The sequence below is a fragment of the Pagrus major genome, chromosome 4, assembly GCF_040436345.1.
Source record: "Pagrus major chromosome 4, Pma_NU_1.0".
Classification (NCBI taxonomy): domain Eukaryota; kingdom Metazoa; phylum Chordata; class Actinopteri; order Spariformes; family Sparidae; genus Pagrus; species Pagrus major.
Window position 1 is genome coordinate 4,409,444 of NC_133218.1, and position 25,536 is coordinate 4,434,979.

At 38.2% G+C, this 25,536-nt stretch overlaps 1 protein-coding gene across 3 annotated transcripts in view; it reads right to left on the reverse strand.

Annotated features, from left to right (window-relative positions):
* Positions 1-25,536, reverse strand: part of znf609b (zinc finger protein 609b) — an 88,669-nt gene that overhangs the window by 45,959 nt on the left and 17,174 nt on the right. For all 3 annotated transcript variants that reach the window (XM_073464547.1, XM_073464546.1, XM_073464545.1), the window contains one exon: positions 14,141-15,028. In XM_073464547.1, the coding sequence (XP_073320648.1) occupies positions 14,141-14,899 (759 nt within the window). In that variant the 5' untranslated portion in view covers positions 14,900-15,028. The remainder of the gene's footprint in view (positions 1-14,140; positions 15,029-25,536) is intronic.

Genomic DNA, 25,536 nt, shown 5'->3' on the forward strand with positions numbered 1-25,536 from the left:
TTATGACTCTTGTTTGGCATTAAATATTTCCCAAACATGCAGTTTGAAGTTCATGTTTGGTGGAGTCAGAGTCAGTAGAGCTGGTTTATATAGTCGTTCTGATGATTATAACTTCATAATAACTCTTTATGTATTGTTATTTTAATGTGCTCACCGCCCCTTCATGGGCCAAGTCTGGCCCTGGTCAAAGAGCCTCTGCCAGATGCATTAATTTAAAATGTCGTGTAAACAGTGACTGACTCCTTGATGCCAAAGTTAAATAGTTCCATGTCATCAAGTTTGAAAGGACTTGGCAGCAAAGCTAAACTTCAGTTAAGGTAGCAGAATGGTTCAATCAAACAGTGTTTGTCCACTTCATGCATATATAGTTTATTTATCCATTTATTTCTCTTGAAGAGCATTAGATTGGGGGGAGGATTTAAGGGATTCAATGGTGATGAAGCATTAAGTTGTTGGACAGAGGCCCAGGTCAGTGAGCCACTCGATGCTTTACCTCATTCTCAAAACACTCTCTTTCCCCAAACATGTTTACCATGAAGGGCTTTAGTGAAATACTCTCTTGAGAGTCATGCTTTACCGAATAAATAAATCTAAGGCAAATACTGCTTTGAATAAAGCACTTTGCCTGTATTCCCCCCCCCCCCCCCCCCCCTCAAATTAATGAAGTATTGGTAATCTCCTGCTGACATTCTCATTTAAGATAATTAAGAATATTTTTTTAATTGACTGGAACATAATTACTGCCTATAATTGTCAACCTTAATGATATCCTTAGTGGACGTCAATAAAGCTAGTCACTTTTAGTATTACAATGAAATTTCTTTATTAAAAATTTAAGTAACACTTCCATTATTCATAAATATTTAATTTACAGTTATTTAAAATTCAGTGAAGTTATTTCACTGTTAACAATCAAATGCTCTATAAACCATTTATCAAGCAATTCTTTATTGTAAAGTGGAAACTGATGTTCATGATAGTTTGTAAATGTTGCTAAATACTGTGTAGTTCATCTATTATTTGGATACCATAGAGAGGCGAAGTCAAGTCCTTTCCGGTGGACCACAATGTTTGAGGAAAATGGTAGTGAATGGAGAGAGACAAATTATTTTTTGATCCTGTTTGAGTTGTACCATGAATTAAACATGATTTTGATGAATTTAAAATATAATTTTTCAACTAGAGAAAGTTGCAGTCTCTCATTAAAGTCATGAAACATAACACTGAAAATATTTATCTGGAAAAACTACACACCCAATAGTTGCGTTTAGTGACGTCGTCTCGTTGAATGCTCACCAAAACCCACAACCGAAGCCTTGTAAAGTTGTGCTGTATATTAGCAGCTTACAAAACTGACTAACTCTCCTTTCACATAACTGCAGTTGTCAATATGGCCAGATTTATTGTGATTTTCACATTTGTTAGTAGTTTCTTATTTTTGTGCAGCAATGGCGGCCATGTTGGTGACGCATATTGAGTGGGATGATGAAGTTAACAGAGCAGTTTCACACAAAACAAAATGGTATTATACTTTCTTTACAAACACTTTGAATTTCCTGACTTGCAAATAATCTTTTAAATTGACATCATATGTTCATTGCACGATTCATATGAGATAAAAAATATTTGTCTCTACACTTTTTCTCTGGGGGGGGGGCGCCTTGTTAACCATCCAATCACATGTAGGCACATGCTCTGTGTCCTGCTCCTGCTTGTCATGGATCAGCAAATCTTTGGGAATTTTTTTAAATGACAACTAGCAAACATTTACATTAATAACCTCTCAAAAATACCATTAATAAACCATTCAACCATCAGAGGCATAGTGTTGGATACCAGCCCTGCAAAATGCAAACCAGTTCCAAATTCAGCCCTATATTGTGCAAGCATCCATCGACTCATGAATGTTTGACATTGGTCCCAAAGGACGGACGTGTTCTCCCTTTAATTTCTATCAGCGGTATAATCCCCTTTTGAAACCCTTTTTAGGGTGAATTAGAAAGGCCCTGCATTCAAAGAGATGAGTGGAGAGAAGGGGGCGGGAATAATCACAAGGGCCTAGCTGTCTGTGTGGATTAGAATGGGAAAGAAAATCCTTTCATCTCAGATCTGTACTTCCAAGCTTGGAAGCATGCATGCACAGACACAAACGCACCAAACCTCAAATGCACACTTCTCACAAAACACAGCTACATTTGTTTAATTTATTTTAATATACAAGAGGAAGTTATTTATATTTAAACAGATGATATTCAATTATGCTCAAAATGGGCACGGTAGTCACTGGATTAGAGAAAAGCTCGTATAAAAGCTTTGCTCTCGAGGCTGACCTCTCAGTTTGGCTCTTAGGCAAGACGGAGCGCATGATCTAACTCGCTTCTCCAATTTCTCATGCTGAAATGTGGACTGCTGCTCTATTTCTGGCAGACAGCCTTTTGACATACAGCAAAATGTAACAAGAGGGATGAGCCGAGAGAACCTCCTCAGCCAGCAAACAACCGACAAACAGCCCCAAACAACACTATCTGACAGATAAGGAAATGGATTAGCCATTATGTGTGTTTGCTCAGTTGTCTACCTCTGTGAGGGTTTAACTGAGAGCAAAATGACAAGAAGGCTAGCTGTGCATGACAGGAGTTGACACTAAAAAGACTGACTGTAAGAACATAAATATCTCATATACCTAGAGGATAAACCTTTCAACATGGTTTTATTACACCACAGTAGGAGGAAACTTCTGCTTATTTAAATTGAAATTAAACAGTGAGGGGGTTTTAAAACTATAGAAAACCCTTTTATTATTCATACGTTTTCCATTCACTAATATATCCTCTTAAAGTCCTCTCCTCTCTTTATTCAGAAACACAGGCAACACTTCACTTTCACTTGAGTTCCTCCTGTCCAATATCCCAGAGGAGGAACTCGACTAAAACTACATTCCTAGTATCCAAAACTGAAACCAAACAAGCCACAGACAATTGTGTTGTTGTCCCAAAAGACTATACAACCGGTTGAGTGGTATTTTTTTAGGCCAATTATAGATAATCACACCGTGGGACCTGGTGCGCAGACCTGAGTTAAGAATCTGACTAGGCCTTGCAGCAAGCTTCAGCATGCTGTATTGTTAAGAACGCCTCCCAAATCTCTCGTAGTATCCATAAAAAAAAAACACTATTGCTAGATGACATGTATTACAGCAGCTGGCTGTTAGCTAAAGACAATCTCATTCTTTAGTTCCCATCCTGCCCAACAGAAGTGAGCATATGTCCTTTTGTTATTTAGCTTAAACTACTGTAGAGTTGATATTTTAATTTAGAGTGGCAGCTTCTGCTTGAATCCTGATTAGTCAATAGAAAGGTAATTAATCTGCAACAATTCTGATGATCAGAATTTTTAAATGACCTGTAAAATAAATAGCCTCAGAATCTTCCCATTTGCATGGTTAAAACACAAGATAGTTCTTTTTTGGCATAAACTCCTCATCCACCATGCAGCTAGCTATAAGTCTTGCTGCATTCTTTACGTCTCCTAAGGAAGAACCACGTGAGGTAATTTGTCCAATCAGCAAAGCCATCTAGTTGGCTACATGACTCTGTTGGTTTGTTTACGTAGTGTGGATCTGCTAGTGAGTGAGGTTAACTGAAGTTTGGAAACGGAAGTAAAAAAGGACACTAAATACCGTGATCTCTTCAGTTTGCCTAAAAGGTAGATTGTGGACGCCTTCAAGATCAATCATAATCTAAAATCATCAGATCATTGCCAACATTTAAAAGGTAGGGAAGGCGATTCTGTAGTAAGACAGTTGATTGTTGAGTCTCAGATCTTCAAATACTGACGCATTGGGTTAGAATTTTTGACTGAATGCCAACCCACAGCGTCAGTATTCGATGACCTGGGAATGAGACTCAACAATCAACTATCTTTCTCCAGAATTGCCTTTCCTACCTTTAAGTCAGTTTTCAACATTTGATTGTTCCAGGTTCGCAAATATGAGAATTTGCTGCTTTTGTTGGTCTTACATATTCAATTCAAAATAATTGCCAGATCAATCAGTAGCTGCAGTCATGATGTTATTAAAACTACAGCCCAAAAAGAAAGATGAAAGATGATGCGGGACAACCAAAGAACATAAAGAGGTGAACAAAGTATTTTCAGATTAGAGAAATGCTCTTTGATAACAGAAAATGTAACCACGAAATAAGAAACATTAGTGATTTTCTGATCATGTTCCATTTAACAACAAACTGGCTGCAAACAATCCCCTTAGAAAAGTATTGGGGGGGGGCAGGGCAAGACACGTAATCCTCTCTATAATCACTGCTTGCTCAAACACTGCCTTGCTGTTAACTTCCTCTTTGTTAAACTAAAAACCTCTCACAAGCAGTTAAGCTCTCAGACTACAAATGTTTCCTCATCAAGCGTTTCATGGTCAAACTTGTTTCGATATATATTAATTATTTGAACGTGTGCACCAGAAGACAAATTCAAAAAGAATTAGCAAAGAAGAGGAGCAAATTCTTTTCACGTGGCACAAACAATAGAAATCATGCAAAAACAAACTGAGAAATCCCCACATATAGTCTGCAAACTCTTTTACAACCATAGCAAGTCAGTACAAACTTTGAGCCACCTCTTCCCTCGCTGGTAGAAAATTCCAGTTGGGGAGGGGGGGGGGGGCACGTCTGCTCCTCCCCACTGTGTGGGTTTTGTTCTGCTAATCAGACCACATGCCTCAAGGATTCAGGAATCCAAGAGCTCTCAGCCAGCTCCTCTCATTCCACATACAGCCGCAGCAGCCTGTGACAAACTATTCAGTGTGCTGGGGGGTTAAAGACTCTATCCATTCATAACACTGTTCGACGCTCTCTCCCCTCCTCTCCTAATCTCAGGCGGTTCTTTACCCCCCTCCTCCTCTTACCCCTCATTTGCCCTCTCTCACCACAGCAGTCTTTTTTATCTATCTGCATACTGCACACGGGTCTGAATAGGCTCAGGGTTTATTATTAGACCATGGTCCAACCACACACCCACTTCAGTTTTAAATAGAAGAAACACAACTAAGCCTACATCGTTTTAGTGCAATGAAAGTCTTGATATTTGGCTTTCTCGTTCCCTCGTCTGTTTTTTTCCTTCTTATTCTGGTTTGTTTCCTCTGTACTCTCTGCTACTCACGCATTGAGAGGCGAAATGAGGCACACTGGAAATTTGCAGGCTGACAATGGAAGACAGCTGCTCTTGCTGCATAAGTCTTTCATGAGCTGAATTAGTCGTACAAGCCTTTGCTCCCTTCCCCCCACACATGCCTCCCTCATAGCAAGCTGATCCAGACACAGCAACACACCTCGCGTAAAGCTTAGGAGGGAGAGAGAGACAAAGCATGACAGGGGCTTTGTTTGACAGATCTGTGACTGCTTTTTGGAAAAGTGGCCCAACATATTTTGTGTCTCTGTAGAAAATCATCACATCGACTCTTAATTTATGAGGTTGTTTTTGCTTAAAACAGAAGGTAAAATTAAGTTTATAAAATGATACTGATGTTAAAATAAACTATTACCAAGTTTAAGGGGCTGAATGCTTTTAAAGACTGCAAATGTGACCCACGAAGTTCACATTTTTTCATTCATTGGAAAGAAATGCAGTCAAAACCATTTATGTACCAGGAGCCTCTGATCTTCACAAACTAAATTACAACAATAATGTCTAAACTGATAAAACAGAATCATCAAGAGTCACTTTTCAGAGATCAAAATCTATCAAAACGCAACACACATCAATACAATTACACTGATTAAAGAAATCCAACATATTTTATGATACAAAATACAAAAGAGCAAGTTTTCAAATTATGACTATGAAACCTAATGAAAGAAAAATACTTGAAAGTCTTAGGGTGCTATTACTCATAGAATCACCAAGCTTTTGTGATAAAGAAGCAACGATATGGCATCGATTATATGCACCTTGATCAGCTTTGGGGAAATTGTCGAATATGATTTAAAACATTGTTCTGTTGATTAAGACTGCCGATTATCAAAAACACTTGTGATAAGAAATATTTTTTGGAGGATCCATGACAGGGTCCCATTGTTTGGCAATTACCAGATTTTTTTACCGACAAAATATGTTCAAGTCCAACATATTTAAATGTAAGTAGGTGATGGGCTATAGTCCGATATGTTATATATTTTCAATATTTTTAAAACTACCTCAAAAGCACTTCATAAACTTTAGGTCTGAGCAACAAAATCAAATATCACTATTTTTTTAACCAATACTTCCATTAATAAAATTGTGACAGTATTGTAGGGATGACTATTGGTGTTTCCACAAAACATTAACACAATGAGATTTTTGATTAATAGTAATGTGGATAAAAGACTAAGACTAAGTGGGTAAATGCAAGTATCAGAACAAGTAGAACAGTCTGGTAAGTTCAGAAAATGACATCATTTTACTGTAATGCAGCCTTTAAAACCAGGAAAAGACGGCACTTATGATATATGACGTTATGATATCCAAAATCTAAGATGATATATATATATATATATATATATATATATATATATAACGATAACGAGCCCTAACAGAAACCCTTATCCACAAACTCACTACATGAATGTAATACATACCCTCAGGTCTGTATGACAGCAACAGTAAGTGATAACACAACTGACAGGGAAACTGCCTGTTGGTGAGAATTCAAGGAGAATAAACGGAAAATCATCAAAAGGTCTGATGAAAAACTTCCAATAAGGCTCTCAGCACTGAATTTGATCCTTTCACTACTCAGACCAGTTGCACTCACTCCAACCACAACTCTCCAGTCTCCACTGCACTTGCGGTAAAAGCAAGCTTACTTTATACTTAATATCAAAAGTGACAACAAATCCCCAAAGCCTTCTGGAAGCGGTGAGATGGAACACAAATCAAGCTAAACATTCACTAAGGTCAAGGTGAGTACAGGCAGCGTTTATTACTGGAAAGACCTGGTTACTGTATTAAATATTTCCAAACAAAAAGCCTGCGGTGCCTCTCGACAAGGATTTCCTGAACAACAAGACCATAAACTTTGTGGGCCACAGCATTCTTCTTCTAATTCAATATCTGATGTGTGGTCTGCAGTGTGGGCTGAGTAATCTGGTTTAATGGTGGCTTATGCTGTAACAATTCTCTGATATGGATTTCCAGAGTTAAGGTTGATGACTCGTCTATACAGCTATGTGAGTCGAACAAAAATTTACAACAAAGACGAGGTGATGGATATAAGCTACTGAAATTACTACAAGGAGGATAAAAGTTTAAATTATGTGCATATTTTTGCCTGATAAAAACACTCAAGTTGATCGGGGTCAATTTTACATTACCAGGATAAATGTGAGTATCATCACATGAGTTACCTGAAGAATTTGTCTAGCTTTAAAAATGGTCCTATAATGATTATATATCATACTGAATGCTTTTTAATTGCAACAAGGGGAAGCCTGCATCTTCCTGCCAATCCAAAATCCTAAACCCATCACCAAGGCTGAAGGCTCGGCTTGTCCACTGAATCCCCCACAAAAAAATGGATCAACAATAAAAAACAGCCCAGTTGCCAGGATACACTGTAAGCAGTTAACATTTCTGCAAACCACAGATAGGTCCAGGGTTGACATTTGTACCAAACGTGGCATATGACGCTCAATTTGTATGCTTATTAGCCACCAAACAAAGCTGCCAAAACACCTATCACAGTGGGATATTTTCCGCAGGATGTCAGACCATCTCCATCCATGACATCTGTATTTTAAGCCCAAACCATGATGCTTTCCTAACCCTAACCAAATGGTTTTAGTGTGTAAACCTAACCAGTGCATAAGCACAGCAAGAGAGAAATAGGAAAGTCCAACCTAAACAAATGTAAAGTTCCTACATAAAGGAAAGTTTGGTTTTAACATATCTCCGGTTTTGCAGAAACGTATTCAGCTAACAATTATTCTGGTGATTGGATTGAGGAAAAACTAAAAAAAGGATGTTCCACTGTGATGTGAGGATGTGCCATTTTAAGAGTTTTAAGCATATTTATATGATTACTGGCATAATATCTTTGTTATTTTTGCCAGGATAATTGTGACATTAAATCTTTCTTTCGTTCCATGCCTGAATGGAAAGATGGTATACTAGGATCTTGAAAAGTAAGCAATGTTCCAACTGTTTCAATTTCATTATTGTCACTGGCTGGTCTACCTCCAAACAAAAGGAAATAAGACTTTGATTTAGCAGTGTTTTGGGTTTGTACCAAATGACAAGTGAGCCAACGAATCTTGGAAGCTGTGTGTAAGTGAGATGGAAGCATTTAAATCTTATTCCCATCTCAGAATCGATCTCCTTTTAACTGCCATGAGGTTGTGTTCATCAGATAAGCCCCCATCCATCTACATAATCATTAATATGCATGTTTGAGAACATACAAGAGATGTGGTGTATGGCAATTATGTTGTTATGTTGGAGGATATTTTATAATGATTGAGTTTCTAACACTGAATATCTCTGAAAGGTTTGAAGGTTAAACTATTGGATGCCAAGCAACCCTAAGAAAGTGTTTTTTCACCCTACAATCCAAAAGCACTTAATCGCTGTATGCAACCGCCATTAAGATGTGACATTTGAAAATACCAGCTATGTGCTGTTTTTTATTTGTTCCCCATCTTGTGATTACACAAGCCATTTTGATTTCTGTTGATTCTACTCACTGTTTTGATTTGCAATGGCATGTCAGTGAGGGATAAGACAGTGTAAACCTTGAAAATCTGTGGTATGCACGGTATGTGTCTTGGTCTGCTGCAAAAAGGAGTAACCCTGGGACATGGACATTCACATGAAAAAATAAACAAAGACCCAACCAATGTTAATATTGCAACAATCACATTTGTATATCCATTCCAACAGCTGCTCAGTGATTAAAAAGAACTCAATGGTCTATTATTACCTCACTTGATTTTGTTTTATTTTGAAGCTTTATGCAGTCTCGTGTTTTGTTTTGCCTACAAGCTCAAACCAGTTGACATTATTTGGAAGGCAGCAGCTAATGGCAGCTGTGGAAAACAATTAGTGTCAAATGTTTTCTCCTGTAGTAGTGAGGGACTCCCTGAGGGCGAACGCTTCAAACAGGCAGAGGCAACAACGCAGAATTCACAACAGAACTGAAATAAGGCTGGGAGATAATTGATCAACTTTGTGTGGAATTAAATACTGAGAATATGAAAATGTTATATGTGTGTTTAAAACTGTTTTCCAAATTTGATTCCATGAAGGCTGTGATTAAAAACTCAGTTATTCAGTGAATATCGCATTGAACATAATTTGAATTGCAAGGGCCTGGTTATACTTGACGAGGACTAGTTTGGAAAATTTGTCATCTGACTGAGACGAAGAAATTTAAAGTGTTGCGTTGGGTTGTTCACAAAAAAAAAAAATATATATATACTTCTTCAAACCCTGGCTCCCCTCTCACCTCTGCACAGTTGACCATTAAAACCTTGAAGTGGGTGTAAATGTCCGTTTGTCAGTTTTGGAAAACAAGCAATTATGATGGAGTATAGTTAGGGCTGGGTTTCATTTTAAAAAAACGTTTAATACTGGTACCGATACCTCTGTACCAATGTATAAATTAGTATTCGAAGGAAGGAAATGCGCCGCAACAGCTGCACCAAAAAAAGAGGCAAAAAGACTAAACAAAGCCTGCACATATGTATAAAATATGAATGTTGGCAATTATATTGATATCCAAAGTTTTTTAGTCCCTTACATCTGTATCGGCATCAGCTCCAAAAATCCGGTATCTGTTGGACTCAGCACTCGCTCCCTCCAACCCCATCTCTAATTAAACTCATAATTACAATAACAACAAGGTAATGTTGGTTAGTAACGATGGCAATTTTGATAGCTTGTGTTGCCCTCCCAACCCCCTGATGATGAAGTTATGGGCAATTCGCACTGAAGCTTCGAAGCCCCTAAAATGGTATTCGGGACAGCCCTAGTGTAAATATATGGCAGCTCTAAATACATGTTTGTCTAAAGTCTTATGGAGATCTCACATATCTGAACAATGATACGAGCCTCCAGTACACTTTTAAAAAAAAAGGATTAGAGTGAGTTCCTGCTGTCTAATCATTTCTGTTAACAAAGCAACAACTCTGCTTATCTCAACAGAATTAGCTTTACCGAGGGCTTCGACAGGTAAGCTAACAGGCTCTCTTTGATGTAATTTACTCCCCTTCTTAAAATAACTTGCAGTCTGTCTTCTGTTCCAGCGCCTTTAAAATGGCACTACTTAAAAGGAACGAGCTGTAACACAATAGCAGCCGTCTGTCAGGCACAGGCAGAGAGAAAGAACTCCAGCTAGTCGAGCCGGACATCAGCAGCATAGCAGAGCGGTGGCTGAGCTCTTTCATTCAAGTTCAGCCCTTCCTTTCTGTCCCCCCTTTTCAAAGTAACATTGCCAATGTAATTTTCCATGAGAGCTGCTCCATTTATCAAGGCCAGTGGCACATTGAGGCAGCTGACGAATGCCTTGCTCCTCTAGATTTGTATAATGAGAGGTGGGAGTGTGAGACACACTCAGAGGTGGTTAGCACTTGTAAGAAGGAAGTAGAGATGATTTATTCAGCATCCGAGAGCCAGTGCTTTGGGGAGCTTTAACTTAGGACACAGACAATGTAGCCACGCTATTACACCTCTACCATGTAGACTGCTGGTGAGACACACACTGATTAATGCTTGAATTATACTGGACATGGGACAGACAGATCGCTTAAATCAACAGTCAGGTTATAATGAGGCTGACAAATTTCTAAGTGTGCATCCCAATGGTAAGTCTTTTCTTGAATAATGCTGTTTTGTTGCATTATTTAAAACTTATAATATACACAATTTCTAATAAATAAAAAATGTATGGGAACGTTGTATTACATTATTATATATAATAATCCTGTCACATCAATAAGAAAGCAATGTGCAGGTCAGATTATTTTCTGAATTTACATTTTACAAGCCACAAGGACAAACAAATCTAGAGTGTATTCAACCTCAAACCCCAAACGGCACTGACGGGAAGTTGTGAATCAGGTCAGTCATTATTTTCAGCCATTTCTTTTCATCAGATTGAGTCTCAAGTTTTGTGCAGGCTGCCAGAAATTCTAGCCTGTGGACAGCCAACGCTTGCTATTATGGCTAGTGAATGATGAAGAAATGGGATTCTACTGTCATATCTGTGACAAACAACAGTCATGTGAAATGCTCCATCTAAGCATGGGGATTATGTTTCTGGCTGATGTTATGGTGGAGTTCAGGATGAGAGTCTGTATGAGACTGAGTTGTGTTGCGGTTCTGTCAGTCCAGTGGGGGTGAAACTTTTGAATGTTGCCAGTGGGAATATCTGTTACAGAGCCACCACAGTTTCAGTTCAAAGGGCACTTGGAACACATTAAATATGGTGGCTAACTGTAACTACTGATTTTTAGAAGTGTTAACTAATGCTTGACACTAATGCTGAGGTCTCCCAACCCAGAGGAACAGCACTGGGCAAGCATTTTTGCATAGTGGTCACAGGGTCAGGGTTATTTTTTCTCATACACAATCATTGCAAAAGAAGAGACTAAAAATAACAACTACATATTTCTGAGTGTAAGAAAAACTTTCAAAATAATTTGATTGTAAACTGGAGACAAAACCAGTTGCTTGCTAACTGCCAATAGACCTCGAAGAAGAAGAAGAAGCAGAAGCAGAAGCAGAAGAAGAAGAAGAAACTGAACAAGTCACCTTCACCATCTTTGAGACAAAATTAAAGAGAGGAATTCGACTTGTTTAAACAGCCTCTTCAGAATCAGTCATGTGAGATAAATGTTTGCTATGTCAAAACCTGTTCGGAAGAGATGTTTCCATCTCCCATTATGTACATTAACTCTCTTTTCAGAAAAACAAAAACCACCTCAAGTGGAAGGAAAAAATTTGTTTGCAAAATTGAAGAAGCTTTTTTCACGTCCATAAACCTTTTTTAACATGATCCTTAAAGATGCACAAAAAAAATACAACGCTGGAAAAGTGGTGGTGTCAACATTAGATTTGGATCCATCCGTACTATTGCTGGGCTTTGCCTTGTTCTGCCCATCTTACGTGATGAAACAGTCCAGTTTCTCCATGTTGGTGTAAGCATGGCAAACTGACTCACAACCTCCAAATGACACCGAATGTTTTTCAGTAATTTTGCTTGGTTAGGGGGAAAAAGGCTCTTCTTGATGCATTTTTACGACATCCATTAACTGGGTTTGCCAACCTAAAAACTGTTGATTTTCTGCTGCACTATAATCACATCCTTTTTTCCATCAAGCTTTCAAGGATACCTCTCACCAGCTCGCTGTTTGAAAGCAGTTGTGACCTCTCTCCTTTATTCAGTGCCTTCAACCAATTCATGTGGCTCCCCCTCAAAAGCCTTTTCATTTTAAATACATTATGATTACAAAGACTTTCCAGAAAATTTCTTTTCAGAGCAGTCAGCCCAAGGAGCCTCTACAGCTTGTGTTCATGACTGGGTGTCCTGGATTTAAGGAATCAAACAGGCTTCCTCACAGCCCATCCCCCATGCCACTTTCAGAGCAGCAGGAAAAACGACGAAGGCGTGCTTTGCACCAGCTCCCTCCCCCACACTCTGCTCCACCAGGCATTGCTGGGGCTTGTGGGATTAAGAATGGAACACGATGACAGACAAAAACAGTCCTCAGCACCTCCCTGCTCTGCTGTCTTTTATACTGCCAGAGCATGAAAAGGCTGCTATGAGGCATACAATAGGCACAGTGATAGATCAACTCTATGAGTGAAGAAGATAAGTGTGGGTGAACAGATACAAGAATCTGTATATTGTTCTTGTAAGATAACGTCAGCGTTGAAATTGTGTGAAGAAAATAAAGTGGAACACGATGTGACATTTACTTCACAGTCATGATGTGATGTGATGTATATGGCTGACAATTACATTCATGTATGACATTTGTAATTGGCTTTACTGACTCACGTACAGTACATAACACTTCCATGGTTATTTGCAGCTCATATTAATTTTGAACAAGGAATAAGAAATGTTTAAAATATGAAAGCCCTTGTGCATCCTTTTAAAATAAATCAAGCCTGTGTGGGCTATTTCCTGTAGCTGGCCTCTGCATCATGTTCGTCAAGGGTACCCTTATTCACTGTGTGGTACTAAAAGAGAGAACAGCAGTAGGTCTTTTTATGCATCACATGTCAGGCTGCAGCTTCAGGGAACAGAGTGCATCGCCAAGCCTGCTGTAAGCGACAGGCGATCACAAAGCACAACTTCAAGAACTCTTCAGTTCTAATGTATGAATTCATCATTGTCTCAAACCAAGACACATTTAAATGACAGTTCTTTCAAACAAGATGTTTAGGGTACCAGCAGGGCTGCAACTAATGATTACTTTCATTAAGGATTAATCTGTCGGTTATTTTCTTGATTAGTCAATAACTTATTTGGTCTATAAAACATCACAAAATCATAGTCATAGGAGTAAAGAAACCAGAAGATATTCTTTTTTAAGCAGGAATCAGAGAATTTAGACTTTTTTCCCTTTAAAAATGTATTCAAACTGATTAATTCATTATCAAAATAGTTGAGTTAATATAATAGTTGACAACTAAATGATTAACTGATTTATCGTTGCACCTCTAGGCACAAGTAAACTTTTATAGCACTCACTCGAAATCCTCCAAAACACACTAGCAGGCTAGCTAGCATAACTTGATTTAAGGTTCAATTTTAAAAACAAGACTAAGTTTTCAAGTTGTATTTTTGTCATAAGAAACTAATTTTGAAATTAGCTAACTTTATTGATATAAATGTATTTAAAGCTGCATTTTACTTTTGTCAACTTTATACAAAATATTGGTTGTCAACAGCAACATTACAAATAGTAGGATCATGTTGCAACACAAGCCTGCCAGTTGTCAACTGCACATGTCCCCATTAAAACTAGGACTTAATAATTGCCTTTAACAAAGACAAATAAAACACAGGACTAGTCAGAGATATAATGTAAAACAACACCAAACAATTCCATGCAGCATCAAGAGAGTCAAAAGAAAAACGTACCTTTTCATTTTTCACCTTCTTTAGTGTCTTGCATTCACTATTCCCATTTTCCACCTCCTCTGGTTCAGTTTTTGCGGTCAATGCTGGTACTATCCCAACAGGTTCAAGTGCAATATTCCCCATTTGATTGGCTTCTGCCAAGTCTGTTGATTGTGTGTTCTCAAAGGACGCATTACGACTATTCCCCAAAGCAACTTGGGCTTGAGACACAACATCCTTCTCCGCAGCAGCTATTGCCACGACTGGGGCTCCATCTGTTTTGTCCTTCTTACTTTTCCCACTAGCCCCTTCTTTCTCTTTTTTACCACTCATAACACCTCTGGAGGCTTTGCCCCCTTTTTCCATGTTCTTCCCAGAGGTGGAATTGTTGCCAGCAGCTCCTGCACTGGCTGCTGTGCCTGTTGGCTCCCCTTGAGTCCGCCCTGTAGTTTCTTTTTTACCCCCATCTCCTGCTGAAGCTTTGCTACTATTGTCTTTAGAGTTCTTGCTGCGCTTGTATTTGGATTTGCTTTCCTTGCCTTGAGAGCCAGACACTGGACTAACAAACCTGATGTTGTCAGGTAATGCTGCCACTGCACTGGGTGGTGCCGCCATGCCGTCCTTGGTGCCAGACATCTCAAGTTTGTCCTTCTCTAAGTCAGCGTCAAGGTCAATAATCAGATTTCCAACACCGATATCCCACTCATCCCCGCTGTCGTAAGTGTCCACCGCATTAGAGTCCACACCTTTCCCGCCTGCAGTGCCACCACTTAGGGACATTTTAGTGCCAACGGCCCAGGTTTGCCTCAGTGAGGTCCGACACCCTCTCAGACGGTTGGGACTCAGGGGCAAGGGTTAGAGAATCCTCACGTTCTACTCGTTCCTGTCCCATTTATCCACATTTTTGTCCTAGAAAGAAGAAGAGAGGAACATTAGTCTTATAATTCTGACATATAAATAGTAGTACTACAGCTCTGCCATCACAGAACAGCATTTCATTGGGTACAAAACACAAAAATCTTTTGATCATGAGCCAGTAATTCTCTGGTGATCACTGCGCAAACCACTATGGTAATACCCACTGGTGTGACAGCACTGCTCCGAAACCCTCTCTTCATAATCACTTCCCACAGTTGTCATGGCAACCATGGGAAATGTAGCTTAAATCCTGCTTTGACAGCCAAGGTGGCCCCACTGTTCTGAATGACTGGCTCTCTTTTCACAAGGCACTGCTGATAGTGTCACTGATGATAAATAAGGAGTAGCTGGCCTCACACACCCCCGCGCGGTTTATGGAGCCGTGCCTTTTCAACTCGAGAGCACAATGGTAATCTTGCATTAACAGAGCAGCTTAAAAACATGAATGAAGCAGTGTGTGCCTCAGGAGAACATCCGTTTGGTGTATTTTCTTATACAATATGGCCAAAAAGGTCACAATGTGTCATGTCTTTCTGAAAATAAAAGACAAATCTCACAAATACTGAAGATCAACACTGATATAAAAGACCTTGTTACGGGTGTGTTGAAAAGAGCCTTTAGACAGGAAGGTTTACAGATACAGATACAGATTACTCAGATAAGCATTCATTTAAAAGGTCCTTTAAATCTGTTTGTAAAGCTTTCTTTGTACAATACTGATTGCTTGCAGCAAGTAACAGGAAAAACCTGAAACATAAGCATGTTTGTTTCTGTGTTCGTCGTGAGTGAGTTGCTGTCAAGGGGTTTCTTTAGCAACTTTACTGTGTTTTTTGTTTATCCACTACATTCAAATCTTGTCGTGGAATTTACATGTAAAGGACATAGAGTTTCCCTTGTGAATAACACATGGTATGCAAATACAGTTTGCCCTGGCAGCTACATCAGTGTGACTGTTGCTCTTTAATACTCGCCTTCAGCACCCACCAATTAGTTTTCCAATTTAAAAAAACACAACTAATGGTGTGTGGATTAGTAGAAATCTTCTGTGAGGACAAATGTTGAATATTCTTAAAATGTATTCTTGGATGATGAAAATAATGACTGTTATTACCATGCATGTACAAACAAACATAACGGAGTCTTGTAACCGTTCAATTTCATTGTGTACTAGTTCTAACAGCATATCAGCCAATCCAATACAAAAAGTATCATTGCACCTTTTAGTACCCTACCCTAATTCTTAAGTCAAAAACTTGCAGTACTTTCAGACCAGTGGCTCAATTTAACCCCCCAGAAGCTGCAGCCTCAATAAACTGGTGTTGAACATGAGGATGAATCCGTACCATAAAGAGTAAACTTTCTGACATTTCTTATTCCTTTCTTTTCAGTCCCCTGAGAGCTCACTACATGTTGTCAGTAAATTATTAATACATCTGTAGTTTTCATCTCCCGTTGTGATAAAGAGCGTGACGGATAAGAAAGCCTGAGCACAAAAGATCCTGGAGTGGTGGGAAGGGTGATGAGATCAATATCGCCTCAAACAGGCATGAATTCTGAAGATTTTCTTTGTGCTGCAGAGACCCAACCAGTGCACAGTGTAGTCCTCGATAGACATTATTATGAAATTATGTATATTGATTATTAATTCTGATTTGCAGCTATTGTGTGTTTGTTTGCAGATTAAGTAATGAATTCTGAATTTCCTGGTGGATATTTGACATCTTCTCTCATGAGACTTGCAGAGCTGTGCTAACAAACAAATCTTTGCGTCTTTAATTAGAATCCACAACACGGTTAAGCTAAGATAAATTACTAAAACTCCCCCTTGGACTACTATGGTAATTAATTGATAAAACGTGAATTGCTCTGAGATTTATCTTTCAAATTTTTTTTACAAAATACAGAAATTCCCTACATTTTAAAAATAATTAATAGAGATCCATAGGAATGAATCCTAAAACCTGGAAATAAGTTTGCATTTTTGTATCTCCTTTTTTGAACAGGTTTTCGGTTAGATGTTCGAAATAAAGTGGTTTACGCAAGTTTCTAAGATTTTCACATTTTCGTCTACATCATAAAATGTGTCACTAAATTGTGAATTATACAGATTTTATGTGTCTTAATAAAGGCGGTGGCTAACAAGTGGCTAAATGTGACTACAGCGTTTGTTGAAGACATTAAACGTCATTAAACTCATCTACTCACTATTCCCTCTTTACAGGTGAACTGCAATTACAAACTATTCTAACTCTAACTTTCGTACTTGTAGATTGATCAATTTGTAGTATAAGTGTGTATTGTTTAGTGTAATTGGAAACTTGTGTGATGATGAAGTCATGCAAGTGCAATGTAGCTGGTTTATCACCCAAAGCTAGCTTTTTACATCTGGCGATTTTCCTTAGGCTTCAAAAGGTGGTGTTGATTTGTGAAGATTATCTTGCTGAACAAAGTGTGTTAGTATCATAAACTTGTGTTCGCCACAGAGCTTATTTTCTGCAAAAATCCACAATCCAATTGAAAAATCCCATAGATTTTTTGTCGAGGGAAACGGGACGATGCTAACTTTTGGCTAAGCCTACAAAAATACGGCATCCCTGCCGCTCTTTATTAAATAACTGAACCACAGAATGGATGAGATTTTTTTAAGATATTGAGATATCAAGCTTTAATTGTGGAAAGTGTTGAATATTTAGGTTCTACCCCTTTGATAGAATTGTAAATTGCAAACCAGCCATTTAACCACAAACTCTGAAATTATTACAAATTCACTTCACACTCCCAGATTAATAGCCTTGTGTAAATATGGCTCATCCTGATGAGCTTATCAAATCAAATCCTGAAGCTTCTTCAATAACTATGACAGCATCCAAAGAGATTGTACGGGGATATCAGCACATTTTCTGCTTCATTACTATTAGCAGTACAATTAAATATCTCTATAATGGAAGAGCTCAAAGAAATATTCTATAAACCCTTTAGTCCAGTTGTGATATCACACACCAGACTGTTCAGAAGCCCATTTTTATCTTCCTCAAGAAAGCGATACAAAATTCAAAAACTGCATCTGTTGCAGTACACATGTGAGTTATCCGGTCTTTAAAGCTTAATTGTTCCCATCGACTAACAGAAAAGTAGTCATTTTGCACCATCTACCATTACTCAGCCCTCATTAGTGCAGTGCAAAATGGCAGCTGGATCACATAATGCACAGAGCTCATGTTGATTCAGTTAAGTGGCCATTCGTATCACCCCCAGCAGTGACAGAGGTAAAACTGTTGAACAATCATTTGATCACCGGGCCTGCTTATTCCTCACAGATGGCTCCCCAAAGGAACAACAGTCAGTGGCAGGTTTTGGAGGGTGGAGAGATGCAGCTGTCCCTGTTTGACTGGGTAAACAGTTGTGAGGTCTAATTTGTCCAACACCTCCACAAAGGAGAGGTTGTAACTCTATCGGCAGTTGACCTACTGTACTGCCCTTAGCTGGAACTGCAGCGCAAGCCCTTTTGAAAAAGCCCCACTGAGGAAATGTCCCAGCGAGTGCCCCGTTGAGCGAAAGGCATGCAGGCTGTGCAACTCCCAGAGTGCTTGTCCTTTTTTTCACAGATCCAGTTTCAGTCAGCAATCTATCACAGAGGCCACATAAGTTGCAATGAAAGTGCAGAAAAGGATAGGGGGAGGCCATTTCTGGTCAATTTGCTGTGAAATACAACCAAATCAGACCTGGCATAATGTCGTTTTCTGCATGTGACTGTTAACACCATCTGTGCATGAAATGTTTGTCTATGTTCGTGCACCAACTCTGTTCAGTCAAACAGCACAACACAGGACTTGCTTAGCTATTTGTACTGACTGTTCATATGTGACAGACTAAGCTATAATTTTCATTGTCATTTAATCTGTCAATAAGTGTCTTGATTAACTGATTAGATGTTTGATCTATAAAATGTCAGTAAAAATGGTGAAAAATGCCACATACAGCCCGAGATAACGTCCTCAGAAGTTCTTGTTTTGATCACAACCCAAAAATATTCAGTTTACTGTCAAAAAGGTAGTAAGTACTAAAGAAACCAGAAAATATTAGGGCTGGGCAATATATCACAATATATAATATGCCATTCTTGTGATACGAGACTATATATTCTATTGATTTCAGATGTCATCGTAATGTGATATCATGTGTTTTCTTTTACTGGTTTTAAAGGCTGCATTACAGTAAGGTGATGTCATTTTCTGAATCATGACATTATTTTAAAAGCAAATCTTTCAGTCCTCACTGCAACTAATGATTATATTCTTTGTAGATTAATCTGTCAGTCATTTTCTCCATAAATTGATAAGTTGTTTGGGCTATAAAATGCCATAACAAGGTTAAAAAAAAGTTTTTAATTTGTTTATCAATGTTACCCAAAGTCTAAAATGACTTACTCAAATGTCTTGTTTTGTCCACAACCCATTAAAAAAGAAAATATTCATGTTTAAGAAGCTGCTACAAAGGAATTTGGACTTTTTTCCATGAAAAATGCTATCATCATAGTGGCCTTTTTAGCAACACAACAGCAGACATCTCTCCAAAAAACATGGAGTTCACCAAGTATACATCTGCTTTTTTTTTTCAAAACCAACAGAATCTGATGGATAACACATGTTTCAAGTCCTGGATGTCACAGAGCAGAACAGATAATTACAGTTTGAATTGCACCGATAAAAAAACAGCTCAGCTCAGGCATAAATGAGATATGCCCTCAAATTAGGCATGTGTCGACAGGAACATTTCACAGTGTGATTATCTAGGCCAGAACAATCTCAGTACATGATATTATCACAATAATTACTGAAGCAAGATGAATATCTTCAAACAGTATTAAAACGTATCTACTTTAATGACAGACATCATTGTTTCACTCAGTTTTAAAACACGGATTTAAAGAAATACCTTCATTAATAATAATAAATGCCATGAGTGTTGCTTTCGCCTTGATAAATCTGTATATTTATCGGTGTGCCGCTGGGCCCAGGCCTTTGTTCACTGTTGTTACTGCTATAATTACAATCATAAAAACTTGCATTATGCTATGCTGTTTTTATTCCTTATTGAGGTACGTGTGTGGTCATAATGGTTATTGTCTTATCTCTGCTCCCAATACACCAAAGCTCATTAATGGCTGAAAAATGCTTCTCCAAAGTTAGTTTAAATTGCCTTGCAGAGATGCAGAGAGGAGTCTGGTGTGTTGTAGCTCACAGAGGAGATTTTAACACCTCAAAAATCTCGACTACATGCCCTGCATAGCTGTAGCTCTGTGTATCAAACAAGCACCGACTGGTTGAACAGTGAGGGATATCCAGGAGCACTGAGGTTGAGCCAACAACCCATACACAAGTAAAACAATAAACCAAACAAATGGCAAAAGCAAATAGATGGTTTGTTTGTTTTCTGTCAATATCATATCCTTTTAAAATGAAAACGTTTGGGTTTGTTGACTTTGGTCAGAAAAGATAAGCACTTTTAAAGACATATTGTTGAACTCTAACTTGTGTGTGACATTTATTTTTTTCTATCCCAATTTCCAAGTTTTAGCTATTTTTTGGGCTTTATATGCCATCATAGGAGGGGGGGGGATGTAACATTGAAAAACATCCGAAAATGCGGTATTGTCATGAACCAATGAGGACAAAACAATGTGAGGGTAGCGAGTTAGCTTGTTAGCTACCGAGAGATCAGCAAACTGGTCGCAACAGTTTCATTCTTGTTAGTAAAAAAAGGACCGTAATACATTGAAACAAGAGTTCTTATATAGCCCTAACACTTCGTCCTACCCCTCAATCCCAGCAAGCATCTGGAACTCCTACCCCTAGACATAAACACACAAAATTGGCGTATTGGGTTTGGGCCTGAATGATTGATTATCAAAAATACAATCAATAGATTATTCTTTACTTAAAATATTGAACTGCCCTTTATCAGTTGACTGAAAATATGTATAGGAACAAGACCTACACATATTCGCCAACATAAATCATTTATAGGTAAGTGTTTGCAAAGTCCATCTGAAATGCCTTCTATACACAAGTCACTTAGACAGAATGCATGAGTTGTTAGCAGATGAAAAAGCATCTGAAGCACCAACATAGGCAGGAAGAAAACAAACATGAATTGAATGCAGAGTCTGGCAATGTGCATCCTTTTCTCCGCAGGTCATTTAAAAGGCAGCTTCCCATCCAGAGAGCGCCACAGTAACCTCCATGTAATTGGATTGTGTGCTTGAGCTGATTACCAAAATAGAAATGCACCCAGCCAATCCAGGTGATGGGAATCAGGAGTCTGCGGGTCAGCCAGTATCTTTATCAGTAAATATGTCAACGACAGAAACGCAGAGATCCCCAGCAGAGTGTTGCCTCACTGGAGCTCGTACCAGTGCCATACATAAGTATGTTTTACAAAGAGCATTTTATCTTTCAATCAAATCAATACCTTCTCTTCAATCTAAATTAGAAACCAAGAGAAAATTAAATTGGCTGATACTCCTTAAACACATCAAAGGCTTTCTTTGTAATGTTCCCATTGTTGCCAACAGGCATTTTTCTCCCTGACTGCAGCACTTTTCTGCATCTCTTGGACTGGCAGCTGTATGACTCAAATGGACAGTAACCAAAGAAGTGTGAAATATGCAGATTACTCTATGGCTGATTACGCTGTCCTGTCCTCATGTCCAGGCTCTGGTGTGATGCAGTGAAAAACAAAGCTCTCACACCACACTACCATCAGTCCCTATAGGAGTCCTCCAATAAAAAGGGTTAGGTGGAGAAACAGAAATCTGTCTCTTCTTCTTTTGATAAAAACATGACTGATCCTCAGCAATTATCAGTATCTTGCATGTTCTGTTCACTCTCACATCATCATTACATGCACACTGAGGTGAATAAATAAGTGATTTTTGTTCAAACAACCTGTCCGCACTAGTGTTCGTAAATGCTACCTGTTAACCGAGCACAGAGAAATTCGTCTGCCGCTTAAAAGAAAGACATTCAAACAAAGATATCACAGATTAAGTTAGAGGCATCAGAAAACTGGCTTCTTGATATTACTTCCACAGAGCTCCTTGTTGTGTCTGAGCAGGAATAATGCATAATTTACAGCATTTTTAGATTCATGAAAACTAGTTTTTTTCCCTTTCTGATGTGGGGAAAATACTCACTGTGAATTAAAGGTCAAAACAGAGAAAAAAAGATACTAATATTTCAAATTCAGCAGCGTGAAAATGGACTGTTAAAATTCCTGTAGACCATAAGTCCTAAGAGCCTGAGTGCAGTTATTAAACTAAACTGGATAACTGAAAGGTAAATAACTTGTACGTGCATTGTTAAAAGAAGTACTACAGGCGGCCGCAGACACAGCTTTTGTTTAAGTTAACTTTTGCAAAGTAGCTATTTAATGGAGTTCAGCCACCATCACCAACACACTTCAAGAGACAGCTCCACAGATACTTGTACAGAGTGCTAATGTATGTGGATGTATGGGTGTTTTCAATGTATAATATTATTTTATATTAAATGTTTTTAGGGATAAAGGCTGGAATTAGTTCCATGGTAGAATTGCTTCAATCAACAACAGTGTAAACTCTAGAATCTAGTCGGCCATGGAGATTTAAGAGACAAATTAAAAACTAATCTTATTAGAGCTATTTGTTTTTCAATGCCTACAGACATCTGCATTGATGAGGAAAATGTGAGGGATGAAGCTTGTTGACATCTTGAAGTGGCATGTCAAATATTGGGGAAATGAAGATAACTGCCAACAAATCAACTGAAGGCTATACATATAAATAAAGAGCTACTTGCCGAGTACTTGTAAACAGCACTGTAATTATGTTGTATTCTTAATCAAACATTTTTTTTAAAAAGATGATCACTCAGCACCAGAAAAGCCACCAGTCTGAAATATGAGCATGTTTTGGGGCAATTACATATTAGTTGACTAACTACTGATTAACTTAATCTTTTTGGTTAGGTAAACCACTTTAAAACCAACATTAGTCTTTAATCACTCAGCAAACTCAGGGATATTAGCAGATTTGATGAAAGAACAAAGACTTGCTCTTAAGGTTAAGTGGCTGACAGATGAAGTGTGAATTGTTGTAATCACAGTTGAATAATTAGAAGTAAACAAACATTAAAATGAATCAAAGCTTAATGAAGTGCATTTTCTGTCATTTCATAGTGGAATTCTCATTTATGCAAACTCTGTGAAATACTATTAAGAATAACTTCCTTTTCAGCACACTCTCAGCATCATTCCCCAATATTCGTAGAAAGGAAAACTAAATAAATGACTAAGAACATCATAATTTGTCAAGCCTAAATAGTGGTGACCAGTCTGTAGTGGATATTCGACTCACTCATGAGTACAAATAATTAATAAAATTGTGGCTCATCTGTGGCAACAGCGATGCAGAGGATGAAAGGAACACTCACACGTTGGCCAGAGTGTAAGGAAACCCAGATCTTAAAACATTGACAAGGTGCCAGATTGATTTTTTTCTGTGCTCAAAGAGGAGAAACAAGAGCAGCTCCATTAACATGCTCAGCCATTCCACTCTGCCATTATTTCTGAATCACAAAAGCCAGTCGCTACGATTCTCAAAACACTTCTCATTATCTCCGCTCACTTCATTCTATAATGGAGACACTCTATCGCAATGCAAGTCGATAACAGCAGCATCTACTGTGGCACAATTGTTCAGGTTTGTGGGCAATTTTAAAATAGTTTGACTGAGTGCATGCTTAATCTTTCGGTGGAAAGATTTTACATTGAAATCTGTAATTAATTTATATTGATATAGGATTATTAAATATGTCTATATGGTGGAGTGTGGTTTAACACTGACACCTTGACATATTTACTGTTGGAGATGCTTTTAATTCTGTGCTCTTGAGAAACGTTCATCTTGTTTGTAGTCTTTCAGTACCATCTAGGAGTGTCAGGATATACCAGTATTGACGAGAACCGTAAAATTAAATGAAATATTAGTATCATGTGAATACACATATGATAATATTGTGTAGAGCCCAACCGATACTAAATTTTGGAGCTGATGCCAACACCGATATTAGGGAGAAAAATGATGCATGTATGAATGATGTAATGGATGCAGGATAATTTACAGTTTAACAAAAAAAATGTATCACCGAAAATATCATCAGTGCACTGACACAGTAATTTCACCAGGTATTCAATAATTATAAATTAACCCAAGTATCTTTGTCTGCATTACCATCTCATATCGGCAATGGGCAACATATGCGCAGATACCGATTTATCTGTGATACGATAAAATCGGCCAACCAGAATAATGGTCGGGCTCTAATATTGAGTGAATGATCCAGGGAAGATGTTCGGCCTCGTAGATCTTTTGTTTATCACTTTATCTGCTTGCCTTTTGACCACTCATTAAGTATAACTGCTCTTTTTGTGCACCTTTGAACAGTTATGATTCTCCCTGGCTCCATCCACTCATATTTTGAGTGTTATTACATCTGTGAAGGTCCTGATACTAGAAAATGACACTAAACTTTGAAGGAAAAAAAGAAAAACAATCCAAGGCCTTGATTATCAGCTATTTAGACTGCGGCGACAGGGTCAAGGGGGGCCTGTAGAGGATTTTAATATAACAGGAAAGACTGCCATTGTTTTAAGTGAGATACCCTAAGTTGCCATGTTTTATTTAGACCCTCTTTGATTTGTTGATAGAAGATTTCAGGACATCAAACTGATAATGAAGTTCTTCACGTATACACTGAAGTCATCTGCATAATGATGCTGCAGCATTTAGCCTTTGGAATGAATAGATTTTAGTAGTATAGACAAGTAGTGACCTATAATGCCAGATATTATAAATGATCATTGTTATGAAAAGATAAAATAAATAAATAAATAAATTACAAGATAAGCAAGACAAAAAGTAAAGTGCAATATGAGGAATGGGTGGCAGATTTGCTGAAATTACAAACTTGGATGAAAATGTTTTCAAGGTTTATGGATTGAAAGTCTGCTGTAGTGCTAAAAAACTAAGTGAACTTTGCCATTAACCAAGAAACTGAATTATTCAAAAGCAGGGAAGCTGCCAGTGGAGATGAGGGAACACCTGAAGTGCTTCATGTTGACTTTACTTTTGGCAATTACAACCCCTCCTCAGCCACATATTCTGAGTTCTTATGAATAAAAAGTCAGGGTGGTTTCCCACTAGGCATTGCTGTAAAGGTGTTTTGACCTTACTGACTGGTGTTGATTATTAATCTTACTTCACAAGGGTCTTCATATGAGCCAAACAGGTTCACACAATGAAGACCAACTGGCAAGTTTGATATTTTGTCACAAAAGATCTCAAGACAACTACGCTGCCCTCCTTTAGAAGGGTAGTTTGGGGTATCTCTGCACTGATATCTTTGCTTGTATGTCTTCGACTGCAATACGAAAATTTCAAGGTATATACAACCAAATAG